At 55.3% G+C, this 18,946-nt stretch overlaps 1 protein-coding gene and 2 long non-coding RNA genes across 4 annotated transcripts; 1 reads left to right on the forward strand and 2 right to left on the reverse strand.

The window, feature by feature from the left end:
• On the forward strand, positions 7,319–18,738 carry UNC93B1 (unc-93 homolog B1 (C. elegans)). Of its 2 annotated transcripts, XM_003122436.6 has the most exons (11): positions 7,319–7,502; positions 7,638–7,779; positions 8,322–8,475; positions 11,581–11,742; positions 11,964–12,096; positions 12,447–12,540; positions 13,111–13,235; positions 13,678–13,860; positions 14,660–14,933; positions 16,687–16,805; positions 17,685–18,738. In XM_003122436.6, exons 1-11 carry the CDS (start codon positions 7,407–7,409, stop codon positions 18,015–18,017), a joined length of 1,815 nt encoding a protein of 604 aa, XP_003122484.4. In that variant the 5' UTR covers positions 7,319–7,406; the 3' UTR covers positions 18,018–18,738. The 2 variants fall into 2 exon arrangements, with proteins under 2 accessions (XP_003122484.4, XP_020938393.1); XM_021082734.1 differs by lacking the exon at positions 11,581–11,742 and having other exon boundaries at positions 7,333–7,502.
• On the reverse strand, positions 10,844–13,866 carry LOC110259231. The gene is made up of 3 exons (XR_002341425.1): positions 13,705–13,866; positions 13,102–13,425; positions 10,844–11,267 (listed from the first exon to the last, which is right to left on the reverse strand). It is a non-coding gene; the product is annotated as an uncharacterized LOC110259231 (long non-coding RNA).
• Positions 14,932–17,915, reverse strand: LOC102164445. The gene is made up of 4 exons (XR_002341424.1): positions 17,826–17,915; positions 16,486–17,735; positions 16,177–16,354; positions 14,932–16,002 (listed from the first exon to the last, which is right to left on the reverse strand). It is a non-coding gene; the product is annotated as an uncharacterized LOC102164445 (long non-coding RNA).

Raw genomic sequence — 18,946 nt, forward strand, 5'->3', positions numbered from 1 at the left:
CGGAAACGAATCTGACTAGTATCCATGAGGACGCAGGTTCAATCCCTGGCCTCGCCCAGTGGGTTCAGGATCTGGCGTTGCCGTGAGCTGTGGACATGGCTCAGATCTGACGTGGCTGTGGCTCTGGCGCAGGCCGGTGGCTACCGCTCCGATTCGACCCCTAGCCTGGGAACCTCCGTATGCTGCAGGTGCGGCCCTGAAAAGACAAAACAAAACAAAAAAAGGTAACGATTTGCCTCAAGCCCAGGGAGCCGGTGAATGAGCTGTTCACCCCGTGTGCTCTTTTGGACGCGCTGCGGGGATGACCCTTCACATGTCCCCAGAGCTGTTTCAGGGCGTTCAAGTCACGAGCAGTATCTCTCTCCCGTCGGCTTTTCTGCAAGAAACATCTAATCTTCTCATAGTGAGAAAAAAAATGGATCCTATGGTAGAGAAGCTCATTTGACAGTAGTGAGGAGGGTGTGACCGTGGGGGCTTTTGCAGCCAGGATGGAGCAGGAGGCGGCGCTGGCCTTGCTCGGTTCTCAGCCGTGCAGGGCACCTGGGCCGCGTCTGCCTGGGTCTCCGCTGGGCCAGCCTCACAGGCAGTCTCAAGGCTCCCTGAGACTGGTTAAGTCACCAAAACCCCCTTCTGGAAACAAGGAGATGTATCAGCCAGGGTTTAGTGTGAGAGCAGAACCGATCTATGTCTTTTGAGTAAAGGATATTTAGCACGGGGAATTGGGATGGTGAGGGAGCCTGCGGAGAGTCAAAGGCAGGACATGGTATCACCAATTCCCAGAGGGGCAGGGGCAGCCCGGGCTGCTCTGTGGATGCTGGGACCCTGGGGGAGCCAAGCCACTGCCCACATGCTCCCTTACCCTCACCCCAAATACACCCTGGCTTCTCTCCTCCCGCCCTGGCACCTCCCATGGGTCCAATCTAATCAGGGAGCCTGTTGCTCAAGGATTTGTGTCTCCAGCAGCAGTTTGCCAGTCACATCCAAACCCCTTGTCTGGACGGATCCAAGGATTTTTTTTTTTTTTAATTTTTTTGGCTGCGCCTGTGACATGTGGAGGTTCCCAAGCCAGGGATCAAACCTGTGCTACAGCAGCCACCCCAGCTGCACTGACACCACCAGATCCTTAACCCACTGCACTACAAGGGAACTCCTGGGAGATGTTTTTCTTGCTAATCAAGAGAGTTCCTAAACATCGGAGATTTTAAGAGCCCTGGGGCTGAAGAACAAGACAAAATTACGCCTTACTCACTTGGGACATTTGTATTTGCATTCTTTGTGTCTGTATTTTAATAGATTTTTTTTTAAATTTAGGTGCTGTAAATACATTTCCTTTTCCCTTCCTTTTTTTTTTTCTTTTTCCTTTTTGGCTGCCCCGGGGCACAGGGACGTCTCAGGCCAGGGATCAGACCTCAGCCACAGTTGTGACCTCTGCGGCAGCAAAGTAGAATCCTACTGGGTCAGGCCAGGGATCGAACCTGCGTCCTGGCACTGCAGAGAAGCCGACGATCCTGTTGCACCACAGCAGGAACTCTTCCTTTTTCACTTTTAATAGGGTTACAATAGCATCATTAAGCGCTAAGGGCCATAACGTCAGGTTTGGAAATAATCCACCAGAACCCCGCCTCCCCAAATGTTCTGAAATGAATCAATGTTAGTAAAGCAATGTGCTGGACTTCCCGTCGTGGCGCAGTGGCAACGAATCCGACTAGGAACCATGAGGTTGCTGGTTCGATCCCTGGCCTTGCTCAGTGTGTTGAGGATCCAGCGCTGCCATGAGCTGTGGTGTAGGTCGAGACGTAATTGACATTTAATGTCATGTACCTTTTTTTGTTGTTGTTGTTGCTATTGTCAGCATATGATTAAGGATGAAACCCAACCCTATCAGCTTGGATACCTATTTAATATTGCAAATACCGATTTTCCATCCATTGCTAAGGACTCAGCTAACACCTGTCGCGATACAGAATTATCATTTCTCCTGGTGGTGGAACAAGGGAATCTAATCTCTTGGCAGTTTTAGTATTTTTTTTTTTTTTTTTTTTTTTTGTTTTTTGGCGAGCATTGGAGTTCCAGGCTAGGGTCGAATCGAGCTGTGTAGCAGACCACAGGCGTTTTGCTATTTTTTTGTTTTTTTTGTTTTTTTTTTTTTTGTTTTGTTTTGTTCTTTAGGGCTGTACCCACGGCATGTGGAGGTCCCCAGGCTAGAGTCGTATCGGAGCTGCAGCTGCTGGTCTACACCACAGCCACAGCAATGCGAGATCCGAACCACGTCTGTGACCTACGCTACAGCTCAAGGCAACGCCAGGTCCTTAATCTACTGAGCAAGGCCAGGGATCGAACCTGCAACCTCATGGTTCCTAGTCGGATTTGTTTCTGCTGCACCACGATGGGAACTCCCAGCTTCAATGTTTCTAACAGCTTTGTGGGCTGTAGTCCCTGTGCTGCGCAATAGGTCTTCGGGATTTATGCATCTGTTAACTGTAAGCATGTTCCCCCTTGTTTTGTTTTTGTCTCGTTAGGGGTAAGGACCGCACCCACAGCATATGGAAGTTCCCAGGCTAGGGGTGGAATCAGAGCTGTAGCCGCTGGCCTACTCTCCGGCCACAGCAACGCCAGGTCCAAGCCACATCTGTGATCTACACCGAAGCCCATGGCAACACCGGATTCTTAACCCTCTGAGCGAGTCCAGGGATTGAACCAGCATCTTCACGGATACTAGTCAGGTTCGTTATCCCTGAGCCACAGTGGGAACTCCTGAAAGTCTGTTCCCTTGCATATCTCTCCCGTTGCCCATCCTCCAGCCCCTGCTAATCGGTAATCCATGCTTTTTTTTTTCCAAGTTTCTTTTTTTTAAATTTAATTTTGGAGTTCCCATCGTGGCGTAGAGGAAACAAATCCAACTGGGAACCATGAGGTTGCCAGCAGCTGTAGCTCCAATTAGACCCCTAGAACCTCCATGTGCCTCAGGTGCGGCCGTAAAAAGGCAAAAAAAAAAATTAATTTTATTGGAATACAGTTGGTGTATAATGTTATATTAGTTTCAGGTGTACAGCAAAATGAATCAGCCATACATACAAATAAATCTATTTTTTCCCCTATAGGTTATTACAAGCTTTTTTTTTTTTTTTTTTTTTTGTCTTTTCTAGGACTGCACCCAAGACATATGGAGGTCCCCAGACTAGGGGTCTAATCAGAGCTGTAGCCGCCGGCCTACACCACAGCCACAGCAACGTGGGATCCGAGCCGCATCTGCGACCTACACAACAGCTCATGGCAATGCTGGAGCCTTAACCCACTGAGAAAGGCCAGGGATCGAACCCGTGACCTCATGGTTCCTGATCAGATTCGTTAACCACTGAGCCACATCGGGAACTCCCTATTACAAACTATTGAGTAGATTTTCCTATGCTCACAGCAGGTTCTGGTTACTACCTGCTTTGTACAGTGGTGTAGAGATGTTACCCCCTCCCAGCTCGTCCCTCCCTCCACCAGTTTCACCTGTGCTAACCATGAGCTTGGTCTTGAGATCTGCGAAGTTTGTTTGCTTTTTTTAGCTGCCCACATATTTGTCTTCCTCCGACTTACTCACTCAGTGTAATGGCCTCAGGATTCATCCGTGTTGTCACATGTGGCAGGATTCCCCTTTTTCTCATGGCTGAATCGAATTCCATCACAGGGATCTACTGCTTCCTTATCCACACACTGCATCTTGGCGATTGTGAATAATGCTGCGATAAATGCAAGGACAGGTATCTCTTCAATATTCTGATTCTGTTTCTTTTGGATAATATCCAGAAGTGGGATTGTTGGGTCATATGGTGGTTCTCTTTTTTTTTTTTTTTTTGGCTGCACCAGTGGCATGCAGAATGGCATGCAGAAGTTCCCGGGCCACAGCAGCGACAACACTGAATCCTTAACCGCTCAGCTACCAAGGAGGTCCAGTGGTTCTATTTTTAATTTCTTGAGGAAGCTCTGTACTGTTCCCCATAGTGGTTGGACCAGTTTACATTCCCATCAACAGTGCATAGGGGTTTCCTTTTCTTGACATCCTTGCCAGCACTAGTTATCTCTAATCGCCTTGGTATTTCTTGAAGAGGTGAGGTGACACCTTATTGTGGTTTTGATTTGTTGAGGAGTTAACTGAAAAAAAAAAAAAAAAAAAGGCACACTGCAAATGTGGAAAATGAGGGAGTTCCTGTCGTGACTCAGCGGAAACAAATCCGACTAGGAACCATGAGGTTGCAGGTTCAATCCCCGGCCTCGCTCAGTGGGTTAAGGATCCGGCGTTGCCGTGAGCTGTGGTCTAGTTCACAGATGCGGCTTGGATCTGATGTTGCTATGACTCTGGCATAGGTTGGCAGCTACAGCTCTGATTAGACCCCTAGCCTGGGAACCTCCACATGCCGTGGGTGAGGCCCTAAAGAGACAAAAGACCAAAAAAAAAAAAAAAGATGTGGAAAAATGATGTTTTATTCCATGGACTTGCTGAGATCTTAAGCCCGGGCGGCATCTTCCAGATAGCTCTAAGGAAATTTTCTGGAGAGGTTAGGGAGGAGCCAGGATATGTAGGAGTTTCTGCAACAAAAACCCGGGAGTGGGAACATCAAAATATTACTAAGAAAAACAGACATTGCAAGTTTTTTTTTTTTTTTTTTTGTCTTTTTGCCATTTCTTGGGCCGCTCCCTCAGCATATGGAGGTTCCCAGGCTAGGGGTCGAATCGGAGCTGTAGCCACCGGCCTACGCCAGAGCCACAGCAACACGGGATCCAAGCTGCGTCTGCACCTACACCACAGCTCACGACAACGCCAGATCCTTAACCCACTGAGCGAGGCGAGGGACCAAACCCGAAACCTCATGGTTCCTAGTCAGATCCGTTAGCCACTGAGCCATGACGGGAACTCCCAGACATCGCAAGTTAATTTAGCGCTTCTCTGTGTATGGAAAATGCCAAAGTCTGGGCTCATGGAAACAATTCCTTTGATAAGCACCTGAACTATCCAGGGCCAGTGTCCTGCTTTTCTCCATCCTGAGTCCCCTCAAGCTGCACAGTTGCGGCAGCTGCAGTGGCTGAGGGCTTGTTGGCAGCAACATCCTTTCCTTTCTGATAGGGCAGGTGACATTCTTCATCCACTTTTTCATGTACCTGTTGGCCATTGGGTGTCTTCTTTGGGGAAAAAAGTCTATTTTGTTCCTCTGTCCATTTATTTATTTATTTACTTATTTATTTAGCTTTTTAGGGCCACACCCACGGCATATGGAAGTTCCCAGGCTAGGGTCAAATTGGAGATGCAGCTGCCAGCCTACGCCACAGCCACAGCAATGCAGGATCCGAGCCGTGTCTTCGACCTACACCACAGCTCAGTGCCAAGCCGGATCCTTAACCACTGAGTGAGGCCAGGGATCAAACCTGTGTCCTCGTGGATACCAGTCGGGTTCATTTCCGCTGCACCACAAGGGGATCCGCTCTGTCCATTTTCTAAGTCAGATTGTTGTTGTTGTTGAATTGTGTGAGTTCTTTATAAATTTTGGATTTTAACCCCTTATCAGATACATGGGTTGTATATATTCTCTCCTATTCTATAGGTTGCCTTTTTATCTTTTTGTTTCTTTCGCAGTTTCTCACTGACGAACTTTGATGTAGTGCTTCTGACGTCATATCCAAGACATTGCTGCCAAGACCATGCTGGGGAATACCTATGGTTTCTTCGAGGTGTTTTCTGTTATTAGCTCTTACTCTTTTTCTTTTTTTTCTTTTTTTCTTTTTAGGGCCGCCCCCACGGCATATGGAAGTTCCCAGGCTAGGGGTTGAATCGGAGCTACAGCTGCCAGCCTACACCACAGCCACAGCAACGCGGGATCCAAGCCGTGTCTGCGACCTACCCCACAGCTTATGCCAGTGCCGGATCCCTGACCCACTGAGCCAGACTGGGATCGAACCACATCCTCATGGATACTAGTCAAGTTCATTTCTGCTGCGCCACAATGGGAACTCCCAGGTCTTACATGTAAGTCTTTGATCCATTTCGAATTAATTTCTGTGAGTACAGTTAAGACAGAGATCCAATTTTGTTTGGGCATGTGGTTATCCATTTTTCCCAAAATCATTTGTTGAGGAGACTATTCTGGGAACTGAACATTTTAAAAAGCTTCCCGTGGAGTTCCCATTGTGGCTCAGAGGGTTGAGGACCTGACACAGTCTCCGTGAGGATGCAGGTTTAGATCCCTGGCCTTACTCGGTTGGTTAAAAATCCGGCGTTGCCACAAGCTGAGGCAGGTGCAGCTTGGAGTCACTTGCCATGGCTGTGGTGTAGGCCTGCAGCTGCAGGTCTGATTCAACCCCTAGCCTGGGAACATCCATATGCCATGGGTACGGCCCTAAAAACAAAATAAAATAAAACAAAACAAAATGCTTCCCAGGTATTTCTTTTCTTTTCTTTTTTCTCTTTTTGTCTTTTCTAGGGCTGCACCCGCAGCATATGGAGATTCCCAGGTAAGGGTCCATCAGAGCTGTAGTCGCCAGCCTATGTCACAGCCACAGCACACCAGATGTCTGCGACCTACACCACAGCTCATGGCAATGCTGGATCCTTAACCCACTGAGCAAGGCCAGGGATCAAACCCGCATCCTCATGGATCTCATTCGGGTTTGTTAACTGCTGAGCCATGACGGGAACTCCACTTCCCAGGTATTTCTACCCAGGACAACAAGTAGAGCTGAGGCATGTTGGCTCCAGTAAATTGGGAAGCAAGGCGGAAATTTTTTCGGCTCTTCCTGCAGCCTGCATCCAGTGCCCAGCCAGGCATGGTCGGGGGGCTTTGAAGCCTGCTGTATGGTGGTGGCGGGTCACCCCATTGCAGTCAGCAGCCCCTACAATCTCAGCCCCCTCCAGAGCTCACAGATGCCAAAAAAGTTCAGGGTGAGTGGGAGGTGGGCACGTGTTGCCAAGCCCTGGGTTGGGAGCCTACTCTGGGGTTGCTCTGGGGGCTCTTCGCTGACTTGCAAACACACCAAATGGAGCCTTGGGGGTGGGGTAGGGATGACAGTGGTAAGGCTGACAAGAACTTAATATGGGCCTGGCACTTTCCTATGGCTTTGCATTAAGTAATAATCCCGAAATAGCCCTTGGAAGTAGTGCTGGTATACAGATGAGGAAACTGAGGCACAGAAAAGTGACGTTAATCCCAAGTCACAACCAAGAAGTGGCTGAGTGGGGATTCGAACTCGCCCCTCGCATCCCCACGGCCGCAGAGAGACAGGGGTGGGGGGGGATCGCGCGCGCGCACACGCACGCGCTGGGCACGCCCCCGGAGGAGGTGGCCCGCGGGGCGGGGCAGGTCCCTGCGCCCCGAGGAAGTGCCGGGTCTCTGCAGGGACTCCGGCCGAGTGCTCCTGCGAGTCCGGCCATGGAGGCGGAGCCGCCGCTCTACCAGGTGGCGGGAGCCGCGGGTCCGCAGGGCGACGAGGACCGGCTCGGGGTCCCCGACGGGCCCGAGGCCCCGGTGAGCGGGGGACGGCGACGGCGTGGGGGCGCGGGGGCCGGGATCTCCCCCGCGGGAGGGGATGCGTCCCCGGGCTGGGGTGCTGGGGACCGCCGGGCGCCGTGGGCGAGTGTGAGCGCCCCGCGTGCCCCGCAGCTGGACGAGCTGGTGGGCGCGTACCCCAACTACAACGAGGAGGAGGAGGAGCGCCGCTACTACCGCCGCAAGCGGCTCGGGGTGCTGAAGAACGTGCTGGCGGCCAGCGTGGGCGGCATGCTCACCTACGGCGTCTACCTGGGTAGGTGGCCCGCCGCGGGCCCCGCCGGCCACGCGGCTCGGTCCTGGGTCAGGCGCGGGGCACGGCCGGGCGGGCTCTGCGCTGGGACCCAGGGCTCTTACCCGCCCCCCGCCGCGCCTCCCGCCCAGACCCGAGATTTCTCTGGGAAAGAGAAACCTTGGGGCCAGTGGCCTCCGTTCCTCTTTCACTTCCCCGTCTGCGCCCTCGCGGACGCAGCTGCGCCCTCCCCACCTGGGGGGATTGAGCGTGTGGGTCGGTGGCTGGGAGCCTTGGACAGATCTGCCGCCTTTGGCGTCAGTGGCGCTGAGGTCCGGGAATCCGGACCATTGATGCCAGGGGGAGAGGTGGGGAGGGGTCAGGATCCAAGTCGCTGTTGCTGCCAGTGGCACGCAGGACGCTTGACCCAGCTTGGGCTTCCTCTCTGGCCTCGTGGCCTTGGAATCGCGGATCCCTTTGGGGCCAGGAGCTCCCTTGCGTTCCAGCCCCTGCTCGGTTGCCCCCAGAGCCAGGCCGCCCCCTCCATGCCTGCTGCCTGTCCCCAGGCCTCCTGCAGATGCAGCTGATCCTGCACTACGACGAGACCTACCGCGAGGTGAAGTACGGCAACATGGGGCTGCCGGACATCGACAGCAAAATGCTGATGGGCATCAACGTGACACCGGTCGCCGCGCTGCTCTACACACCTGTGCTCATCAGGTTCGCCGCTGCGCCCCCCTGAGGGCTGGGCTTGCCCGGGGCCTAATGGGGTGGGTGCAAGGGCTGTTGGACGTGGGGTCTCCAGCTGCCCTGGTGTTCTTGGGGGTGGGGGTGGGGAGAGGCCTTGCCGACCAGGACGGTGAGAGAGAAGGGGTGAAGCCCAGGTTTGGGGAAGAGAGAGCTTTGTCCCAGGGTACCTTGGGTTTCAAGGGACAGAAATTCACTCAGGCTCCTTCGCTCAGCTTGCTGGTACCCCACATGGCATTGTCCTCATGCCCTCTTCCATGGCCCGGAGCCACAGTGACCTTTGGGGGTCAGGCCTGTGGAGTTTCTGGAGGGAGTCAATCAACCGGCACGGCCCCAGGCCCCCACCCTGGGCCCGATTAGCTGTGGCAGTGTTAAGGCACATTTCACATTGAAAAGGGCCGGGCTGGGCAGGTGCCTCAGAAGACCTGCTCTAGACCTGAGCCTTAGAGGCATCTGGTCCAGCCTCCAGGCTGGTGCGAAAATGCCCTGCCTAAGTACCAACCCGCAGGTGGTAGGTCTATGTTCAGATGGGACGGTGGGCACCTTGGAGAGTTTTAGTTCACCTGTCTGTCCAAAACAAAAACAACCCTAACTCCTTTATCACAATTGCACAGACAGCATTAGAACTGTAACTGAAATCAGAATCAGAAAAAAAGAAAATGCCTCCGAAGCCCTCGAGGCAATCTGCTAAGTCTGTTGTCCTGCTGGCATGCCTGGATAACATTTCTGTCCTTGTCAATTGTAATGTGCGTGTGTGTGTGTGTGTGTGTGTGTGTGCGCGCGCAGTGTCACTTTTGCTTTTTTTTCACTGCCCTGGCATGGGTCTACTGCACAGACTGCAGTGAGGACTTTTGTGATGTTGGCATCTTCTGCCAAGATGGGGCCACTGAACTGTGTGGCTCAGAGTTGGACGTTGCAATGCCCCTCTCGTTTTTTTTGCATGTTTGCTTTGTGCTTCTGGCTGTCTCCTTTTCTTAAAATTAAGAAAACGAAACCAAAAAACCTCCTAGGATAAATTCTCAGCACTGACCTTACTAGGTTAGAAGAATATAAAAGGCTTTATGGCCCTTAAAACCTATCACCGTCATTAACGGCTAACTCCTGTGTCGTCTCCTCTGTGCTGAGTGCTTTACAAGCCTTCTCTCATTTCCTGCAATCCAAGTGGGTGCTCCAGCCTTAGATGTGGAGAAGCCGAAAGCTTGAACCCATTCCCACAGGCAGCAACTGGCAGAATCAAGGTTTGAACCCAGGCAAAGTGACCCCATGCTGGTCCCTCTACCCAGACTAGCAGGCTCACTTTCCAAAGGGCTGTGCTATCTGCATGACCACTGGCTGTATGTGTCATTTTGTTTTCTCTTTTTTGGCCACATCTGTGGCACGTGGAAATTCTGGGCAGAGATCAAACCCGCACCACAGCAGTGACCCAAGCCACTGCAGTGACAATGCCTGATCCTTAATTTCTGAGCAAATATACGTCTTCTTCTTTTTTTTTTTTTTTTTTTTTTTTTTCCTTCTTAGGGCGGCACCTGTGGCATATGGAAGTTCCCAGGCTAGGGGTTGAATTGGAGCTACAGCTGCCAGCTTACGCCATAGCCACAGCAACTGGGGATCTGAGCCCCATCTGAGACTTACACCATAGCTCGTTGTAATGCCAGATCCTTAACCCACTGAGCAAGGTGAGGGATTGAACTGGCATCCTAATGGTTATGAGTCAGGTTCTTAACCTGCTGAGCCACAACAGGAACTCCCAAGTATGTGTTGTTTTTACCATAGCGTCACTAACAATGAGTGCTAGTTTTTTTGTTTGTTCGTTTTGTTTTTTGGCTGTGCCTAAGGCATGTGGAAGTTCCCAGGCCAAGGACTGAACCTGCACCAGAGAGGTGACAATGCCAGGCCACCAGGGAACTCCGAGTACTAGTTCTTTTTGCTCTTTTGCTCCATCAAAATGTCCAGTGCATTTTGCCTCTCCTCCCCCAGACAGATCAGAGGGGGCTGGCTATCTATTTATTATATGTAAAAAGAGGATAATTCAAGAACTAGGACTCTGGGGTAGAAGAGAAAGTAATTGTATCAGAAAACTAATGCCGGAGTTCCCATCGTGGCACAGCAGAAACGAATCCGACTAGGAACCATGAGGTTGCGGGTTCGATACCTGGCCTTGCTCAATGGGTTAAGGATCTGGTGTTGCCGGGAGCTGTGGAGTAGGTTGCAGACTCAGCTTGGATCCTGCATTTCTGTGGCTGTGGCGTAGGCTGGCAGCTACAGGTCTGATGTGACCCCTAGACTGGGGACCTCCATATGCTGCGGGTGCAGCCCTAAAAAGACAAAAAAAACAAATGGCTTTGAACTTGGAAAAACTTTGAACTTCTTGGAAACTAACACAAAGAAAGGAAATGATGAGCACAAATACTCAAAACAAACAAACAACAAAACAAAACCATCCCCAAAATCACAGTTGTGGTTTTCAGCTGGACCAGCCTCCATGCTCTGAACGAGCCCTTTTGACTCTGTCACTTGTCAACCCCCTTCTAACACGGTGTGACATTTTCTCAGAGCCAGTGAGGCTGTGGTTCTAGGAGCCAGTGAAGAGGAAATTTCTCAATTGACCACAGAGCATGGCAAGGGCAAACTGCACCGGGGCAGGGGCTCGAGGGTGCCTGGCTGTTCACCTGTTTGCCTGCCCCCGCTTGGGACAAGTCCCTTGAATGTTCTCTGGGCCCTGCAGTCACAGCACATGAGTAACGAAGGGGGGCTGGCGAGTCAGCCTAGAACAGAAACGAGGCCGCTCGTTACATGGCCCCCAGACTCCTGACACCCTCTCCCTGCTCTGTTCCTCTATGCTCGCCGTGGCCGGGAGAGGCTTGTGGTTTGGGCTCTGAGCGCACATGACAGCCAGGAAAACTGAGGTGTGCAGACACAGTAGCTCACCGAGGCCACCAGCAAGTCCCTATCACTGAGATGTACCTTAGGGCCCTCAACGCCAAGGCCAGGGGTCTGTCCCCACCTCGCACAGCTTCCTGAGCTGGGCCACGGCCTTCTGGGTAGCCCATGGTGCCCGCATCCCTCCTACTCCGGCAGGTTTTTTGGCACCAAGTGGATGATGTTCCTGGCTGTGGGCATCTATGCCCTCTTTGTCTCCACCAACTACTGGGAGCGCTACTACACGCTCGTGCCCTCAGCCGTGGCCCTGGGCATGGCCATTGTGCCTCTTTGGGCCTCCATGGGCAACTACATCACCAGGTGAGCTGGTGGGCAGCTGGGTGGGAGACGGTGGACCTGGTAGAGCCTCTGCTGCATGGCCCACCTCTGTAGGGGACCTTGGACCAGGCCCATCTGCTCTCTGGGCCTCAGTCTCCCCATCTGTGAGACAAGGGCTGGCCAGCCCATTACCCTGGGGGCGGGAAGTGGAGGCACCTGGCCAAGGCTGGGCTGAGGCAAATCTTCTCTCCTTTGTGGTCCAGGATGGCCCAGAAATATTACGAGTACTCCCATTACAAGGAGCAGGATGAGCAAGGCCCCCAGAAGCGCCCACCTCGGGGTTCCCATGCGCCCTATCTCCTGGTCTTCCAAGCCATCTTCTACAGCTTCTTCCACGTGAGTGCCACGTATGGGGACCTGAAGGTGGGCTAGGGTTCCAGACCCAGAATCCCAGGCTGGAGCCCATTCCACAATCTTTTCAGCTTTCTAGTTCCACTGCTCTTTCTTGAGCCAACCGCTGCTTGCCTACCTCTAGTGACTGAGACCTCACTCCCTCCCTGTCCACAGTGCTAACCAGGAGGAAGTCCTCCTGCAGTGGGCAACCCCCCCCCATGATCAGACCACCCCCCAGAGGTAGGAGACCCCTGTCCCTCCAAGGCTGTGCCCAGACCTCTTCCAGATCATGCCCGTGCCTCCTGCCTGGTTTCATGCCCCAAGCCTGATCCGAGCTGCCCTCCTGCCCGCAGCTGAGCTTCGCCTGCGCCCAGCTGCCCATGATCTACTTCCTGAACCACTACCTATACGATCTGAATCACACGCTGTGCAACGTGCAGAACTGCGGTTAGTCCTCATGGGGGTGGGGTCCCCGAGGTCTGCTCACCTCCCCCATTGAGGTGACACTGGGTCCTCAAGGGCAGAGACGATGCCCTTGCTCACAGAATTCAGGGCTGAGAGCCTGGCGCGCTACGGCTCTGGTGACCAAGGCACAGGGCTTTGTGCTTAGGACATGTGACTCAGCTTGGGGTGGCAGGGGAGGGGGGTTGCATCAGGGAAGGCTGCCAGGAGGAGGTGTCATCTGGGCTGAGGCTGCCTGTGGGCTCTCTCAGGGCCAAGTATACCCTCAGTGCTAGTGAATGCATGGAGACTGGAGGTGGATTGGCTCCTGTGCAGCCTGGGGGCAATAGGGCAGGGAGGGGCAGGGGAGGTGCTCTTCTCCTTGGGGTGCTTTCAGCCCCAGTGGCCTTCACCTCCAAAATGCTTGGCCAAAGAACACTGCCTTCCTCCCACCACCTTCGCCCAGCCCCTCTAACCCTCCCCTCTTACCCGCTGCTTTGGGGCACTTCATGGTGGCTGAGTTGACCGTGTACCCCACTCCCTGCCTCACGATGCCCCCCCACTCACCTTTCTCAGGCACTAACAGCCAGGGCATCCTCAGCGGCTTCAACAAGACGGTCCTACGGACGCTGCCGCGGAGCCGAAACCTCATCGTGGTGGAGAGCGTGCTCATGGCCATGGCCTTCCTGGCTATGCTGCTGGTGGGGGCCGGGATGGGGGTGTGGCGGAGGCAGGTCTGGGTACCATGGCGGGTAGAGAGGAGTGCGGTATGGGCGTCTGGATGGCGGCCTGGGGGCTTGGTCTGAATCCGAGTCAGAGCTGAGTCCTGGGGCGGGAGCCTGAGCCTAGGAGCTGGGCTAGAGGCTCGGAAGCTGGCCTGGCGCCTGTGGACTGAGAGAGGATTTGGAATCCTAGAGGCCAGTGAGAGGCGGCCCAGGCCTGGGCTGAGGTCAAGCTGGAGACAGGGTCCTAGGGTCGAGGGTCCGAAGGTGTGGCTCAAACCTGGGGGCGGGACTTCAGCCTGGAGGCGGGGCTGGGAGGCAAGGTCCCGCCCATGGCTCTGCCTAGGGGGCGTGGCCCCGGGGGCGTGGCCAGGGTGCCAAGCTGCCCCCCCCCCCCCCCCCCCCCCCCGCCTCCCCGCAGGTGCTGGGCCTGTGCGGCGCCGCCTACCGGCCCACGGAGGAGATCGACCTGCGCAGCGTGGGCTGGGGCAACATCTTCCAGCTGCCCTTCAAGCATGTGCGTGACTTCCGCCTGCGCCACCTCGTGCCCTTCTTTATCTACAGCGGCTTCGAGGTGCTCTTTGCCTGCACTGGCATCGCCCTGGTAAGCACAGCCTGCAGAGGATCGCCAGACATCCGGTTAAATCTGAATTTCAGACAATGACTAAGTTGTGAATATAAGTATGTACTGGAGTTCCCGTGGCACAGTGGTTAACGAATCCGACTAGGAAGCATGAGGTTGCGGGTTTGATCCCAGGCCTTGCTCAGTGGGTTAAGGATCTGGCCTTACCATGAGCTGTGGTGTAGGTCTCAGACGTGGCTCACATCCCGCGTTGCTGTGGCTCTGGCGTAGGCCGGTGTCTACAGCTCTGATTAGACCCTAACCTGGGAACCTCCATATGCTGTGGGAAGTGGCCCTAGAAAAGGCAAAAAGACAATAACAAAAAAAAAGTGTAAGTATGTATTATCCCACTCTACATAAGGGACTTGAGCATCTGCAGAGTTTGGTATCTGCAGGGAGTACTGGAACCAGTCTCCCGCGGATACCAGGGGACGGCTGTAAGCCCAGATGCCTCCCTCCCTCTTCTTTCTTTTCCCCCTCCCGCCTTTCCTCCTCTACCTTGGGAGTTACTTTAACCTAAGTCTGCTGCCTCATCTGTGAAGTGTCTAATAATGATGCTCACAGCCCCAAAGGTGTAATGCGAGGTGTTTGGTTCCATGTGGGTTTCAGCCTTAGTGTCCCAGGACACTGTCCAAGCATCTTCCCACTGTCCCTGAGAAGCCGTCCCACAAGCCTAGGAGGGAGATGGCCTCGAGAGGGCAGGATGTGGCCTGAAGTGAGACCTCGTGGGGAGGGCCAGAGCCTGGGCCAACTGGCCTCCCACTCACCCCTCTCTCCCCAGGGCTATGGCGTGTGCTCTGTGGGGCTGGAACGCCTGGCATACCTGCTGGTGGCTTATAGCCTGGGTGCCTCAGCCTCCTCCATCCTGGGCCTGCTGGGGCTGTGGCTGCCACGCCCGGTGCCGCTGGTGGCCGGGGCTGGACTGCACCTGCTGCTCACGCTCATCCTCTTTTTCTGGGCCCCCGCTCCTCGGGTCCTGCAACACCTCTGGATCCTCTATGCAGCAGCTGCCCTCTGGGGTGTGGGCAGTGCCCTCAACAAGACCGGGCTCAGCAGTGAGTACAGCCGTGGGCCCTGGGATGGCTCGCCAGGGGATCCGGGGCTACCTCGGGGTGGTTGAGGGGAACACAGACAGGGGCAGACATGGGTCGATGGCCACACTGAGGTCTGGCAGGAGCCCTGTGGCCTTGCTGTGGGTAGGTGGGGATGCCAGTGGACACTCTAGGGGGTGGCAGGGACAGATGAGAAGGGCTTGGACACTCTCAAGGCAGGTGTAGGAGGGACATGCCATGGACACCCTGAGGACTCCCTAGGGTGGGCTTGGGAGTCAGTGTGAGATCTTGCAGCTCCATGGGCTGGGTATGGGGCTCTGTGGACACCTCTTAGGGACAATGTGAAAAACACACTGGGGAGTCCTCATTCTCATACCAGGGAACCATGGCAGTTTCCACGACACTGGGAGCAGATGTCAGGGTCTGTGTCCCAGGAAGCATGAGAAGCAGCAAGTGGCTCTGGCCACATTCCAGGGGTAGGTGCAGATATGGCCCTTTTATGGAGAGGAGCTGGGAACAGGCCATAAGACCCCAACAGCAATCTGCAGAGCAGCAGAGTCCAGGCCCCAAGGCTGGGGCGGGGGCCCTGCTTGCAGAAACGAGAGGGTGGGACAGAGTTCGTCTGCGTGATGCTCTCTGCCCACAAGTGAGCATATGCCAGTGACACGCAGCTGGTACACATGGGCACAGCCATCTGGGCTTCCGCATCGGCCGGTGCTAACAGTTTTGAACACCCCCCATGTGCACAGGGGAGGTCATGCCTGCTGCGGACGGGGAAGATGTGCACTCGGGCAACCCCAGCACCCACCACCCCAGAGTCAGGCATGTGCATCTGCTATAGGGGATGGTGCCCACACCCTGGGCCACACTGACCTGGCTGCTTTGCCTCTGGACTTGAGCCCATGATGTCTGGACTTGGGCCAGGCCCCAGACTCCTCTTCCGCCGCTCTGCTTCCTGCCTCCTCATGTGGCCCCTGGGGTTGGGGTGGTGGCTCTATGTCCCTTCACAGCAACCCAGGGTGCACAGTCACACGGCAGGATCTCAGCATGAGAGTGTTAACGTCCTGAGTAGCTGGCGAGGGTACAATTTGCCAGGCTCTATGCCTTCTCCCATTGAGACCGCACAACGCAGCCTATATGTGTCATGTCATTGTACAGATGAGGAAAGTGGCTCTGGGGAGTTAATTTGCCCCGAGCCACCCACAGAGCCAACACGCGAATCCACATCTCTGCCAACTCTCCCCACCTTTCAGTCCTGAGAGTGGAATCTCCTGACTCCCTGCCTGATGCCCTTCCTGCCCACGGGGCGGGGGGTGTGTACGGCTGGGTGGATGCTTTCGGAAACAAATTCCTCCCCTTCAACTTCAACTTCTTCTTGGGCTTGCAGAAAGCTTGTTGCTACAGCGTTTTAGCCTCCTTGAGCCCTGGGAGGAGAAACAGCCCCTGCGATGTGACTGCCATAGAGTTTTCACTTTTGAGGTCACGTGTGTTTCCCACAGCTGGACTCCCGCCCCCCCAGCCCCATGCATCCCAGCAGAGGGCCCACTGCTCCTACCTCTGCGAAGCTCCCAGGCAGCGTGAGAACCAGGATGTCCATTAGGGGGCAGGCCAGGACTGGTGTACAGTGGCTTTGGGGCGCTCCAGCCAAGGCCTGGGACCAGCACAGGGCATGCGAGGGTCCTTGGTTGGAGAGAGCAGCAGCCCTGGGCCTCAGCTGACACCTCTCCTGCCTCTGCCCTGTCCTGCCCGCCTGCAGCACTCCTGGGAATCCTGTATGAGGACAAAGAGAGGCAAGACTTCATCTTCACCATCTACCACTGGTGGCAGGCAGTGGCCATCTTCACCGTCTACTTGGGCTCAAGCCTGCCCATGAAGGTAAGGCTGGGTGGGGGCCAGGGGCAAGGCGCCCCTGTCACACACCAGCCCCGAGACAACACATGCTTTCTGGGTGCCTGCCCGCCCGGGCCTCACAGCCCCTGGAAGGACCCCACTCCCCAAGGGCCAGGCCCTGGGCCAAGCCCCCTGGGTGGCCCCACACCCAGCACTGACTTGTGACAGCTTCACCTCCTGCCAGCCTCAGTTTACCTGTCTCTAAAAGGGTTCACTGTTTGCTCCTTCCTTGTGGGCACATCCTAGCCGCCTCATGGGTAGTTGGGACATCTGTTCGCTAGATACTGGGCTCTGAGCTGGATGTCGAGGGTCTGTCTCCCTCCTTGGCCCTTAGGGGTCCTGAGGTCTGCTCTCACCCACTGGTGGGCCAGTTTAGCAGGCCCAACCAATTTTTTAAAAAATGAAAAATAGAATAGGAACTAGCAAAGGAGTGCGTGTGTACTGAGTTATGATGCAACATTATTTCTGTGTGTTCTAGTCAAAATCTCTAAGAAGCACTACTTATGACCCCTACGTGTAAGGGACAGAGCAGTCTAAGCCCCGGTCAGGGAGCGCCAGCCCTGTGTCCACCTGTCACATCTTCCATCTACCCTGTGAGACAAAGGCATGATCATTACAGTTAGGGAAACTGAGGCCCGGAGAGGTAGGGTGACCTAAGGGACAGAGCTGGGGTTTGAGCCTTGTCAGCAGGAGGGTGCTCAGGAAGCCTGGGTGGCAGGCGGCTCCCAGGAGTGGGGAAGGCCCTCAGAGGAGCTGCGGGTGCGAGTTCCAGAAGGGAGTGGGCCTATCCGGGAGCTGGGATGAGTCGGGAGGGCGTGAGGCCAGCGGCCGGAAGGTCCCCTGGATCCCTCCTTGTGCGCCTAGGTGAAGCTGGCGGTGCTGCTGGTGACGCTGGTGGTGGCCACGGCCTCGTACCTGTGGATGGAGCAGAAGCTGCGGCGGGGCGTGGTCCCGCGCCAGCCCCGCATCCCGCGGCCCCAGCACAAGGTGCGCGGCTACCGCTACCTGGAGGAGGACAACTCGGACGAGAGCGACGCGGAGGACGAGCGCGGTGGCGGCGGCGGCGGTCGGGGGGACGGCGTGGAGGAGGAGGTGCCTCCCGTGGGGCCGAAATCCGGCCCCGAACCAGCCGGCCTCTGCCGCCGGCCCTGCCCCTTCGAACAGGCACAGGGAGGCGATGGGCCGGAGGAGCAGTGAGGGGCCCGGTTTAACGCGGCTAAGGTCTGATTCTGCGCCAACTTCTGCAAGGACCCTCTGCGCGCCCCGTGGCGTGTGCAGGATCCGCCCCGCAGCTCCCTGCAAGGCGGGGTAAGGCCATGGGACCTTTTGGCAAGGCCCGGGGTTCAAGAGACCGCACGGCTGAAATCCCCTTTCCGCCCCTGGGGCGGCTCTCCATCACCCTCTCCCCGGCTCCAGCCCCCGGACAGGGACCCCCCACAGTACCGCCAAACTGGGCTACAGGCCTGGGCCGAGCGTGTCGCGAGCTTTGCACATTCCTACGGCGCGACTGTTTGCAATAAAGAAATTTTGTATTGTCCTCATTGGGATGGCTCCTGCGGAGAGGGGACAGAGAGCTCCGGGGGTGTGTGCACGGCTGACCCACCCGATTGGGCACTGCGGTGGTGGCTGCCTTGAACTGCGGTTGAGGAGGGAGGGTCCCCTAGGCCCCGCCCACCACCAATGGCGCTCCTGGAGGCCCCGCCCCTCCCCACCCCCGCCTGCTTTGGCCCGTCCCACCCCATCCACTCAGGAGAGAAACGCCTGGGCGGGGTGGGGCCGGGTGGGGCGGGGGAGCCTGTAGGAACCTCAGCGGAGGGGATGAAGCGGCCGCCAGTCCCTCATGGGCCTGGAGGGTGGGTTCTGGCTCCAGAATTTCTGCATTCCACGAGCACTGTCAGAAATAAAATACAATAATTCACAAAAATAAAATACAATAAGTCTCAAATAGAACTGTTAGATATTTCTTTTCGCCTGGGAACACCATGAAATTACGGAGATGCCGAGAATGTCATGAACAGAGGACGTCTGGGCTGGCACAGAGTGAGCTCTTCACGAACATCAGCTTTTTTTTTTTTTAAGGGCTGCACCCGCGGCATATGGAGATTCCCAGGATAGGGGGTCTAATT

The sequence above is a fragment of the Sus scrofa genome, chromosome 2 (genome assembly GCF_000003025.6).
Source record: "Sus scrofa isolate TJ Tabasco breed Duroc chromosome 2, Sscrofa11.1, whole genome shotgun sequence".
In the NCBI taxonomy this organism is placed as follows: Eukaryota; Metazoa; Chordata; class Mammalia; order Artiodactyla; family Suidae; genus Sus; species Sus scrofa.

Bases quoted from the DNA above. Each gene is read 5' to 3' on its own strand.
- UNC93B1 (XM_003122436.6), top strand. From the start codon at position 7,407: ATGGAGGCGGAGCCGCCGCTCTACCAGGTGGCGGGAGCCGCGGGTCCG. The intron at 8,476-11,580 runs GTTCGCCGCTGC...CTACTCCGGCAG, and splicing joins TACACACCTGTGCTCATCAG to GTTTTTTGGCACCAAGTGGA. The intron at 12,541-13,110 runs GTTAGTCCTCAT...CACCTTTCTCAG, and splicing joins GTGCAACGTGCAGAACTGCG to GCACTAACAGCCAGGGCATC.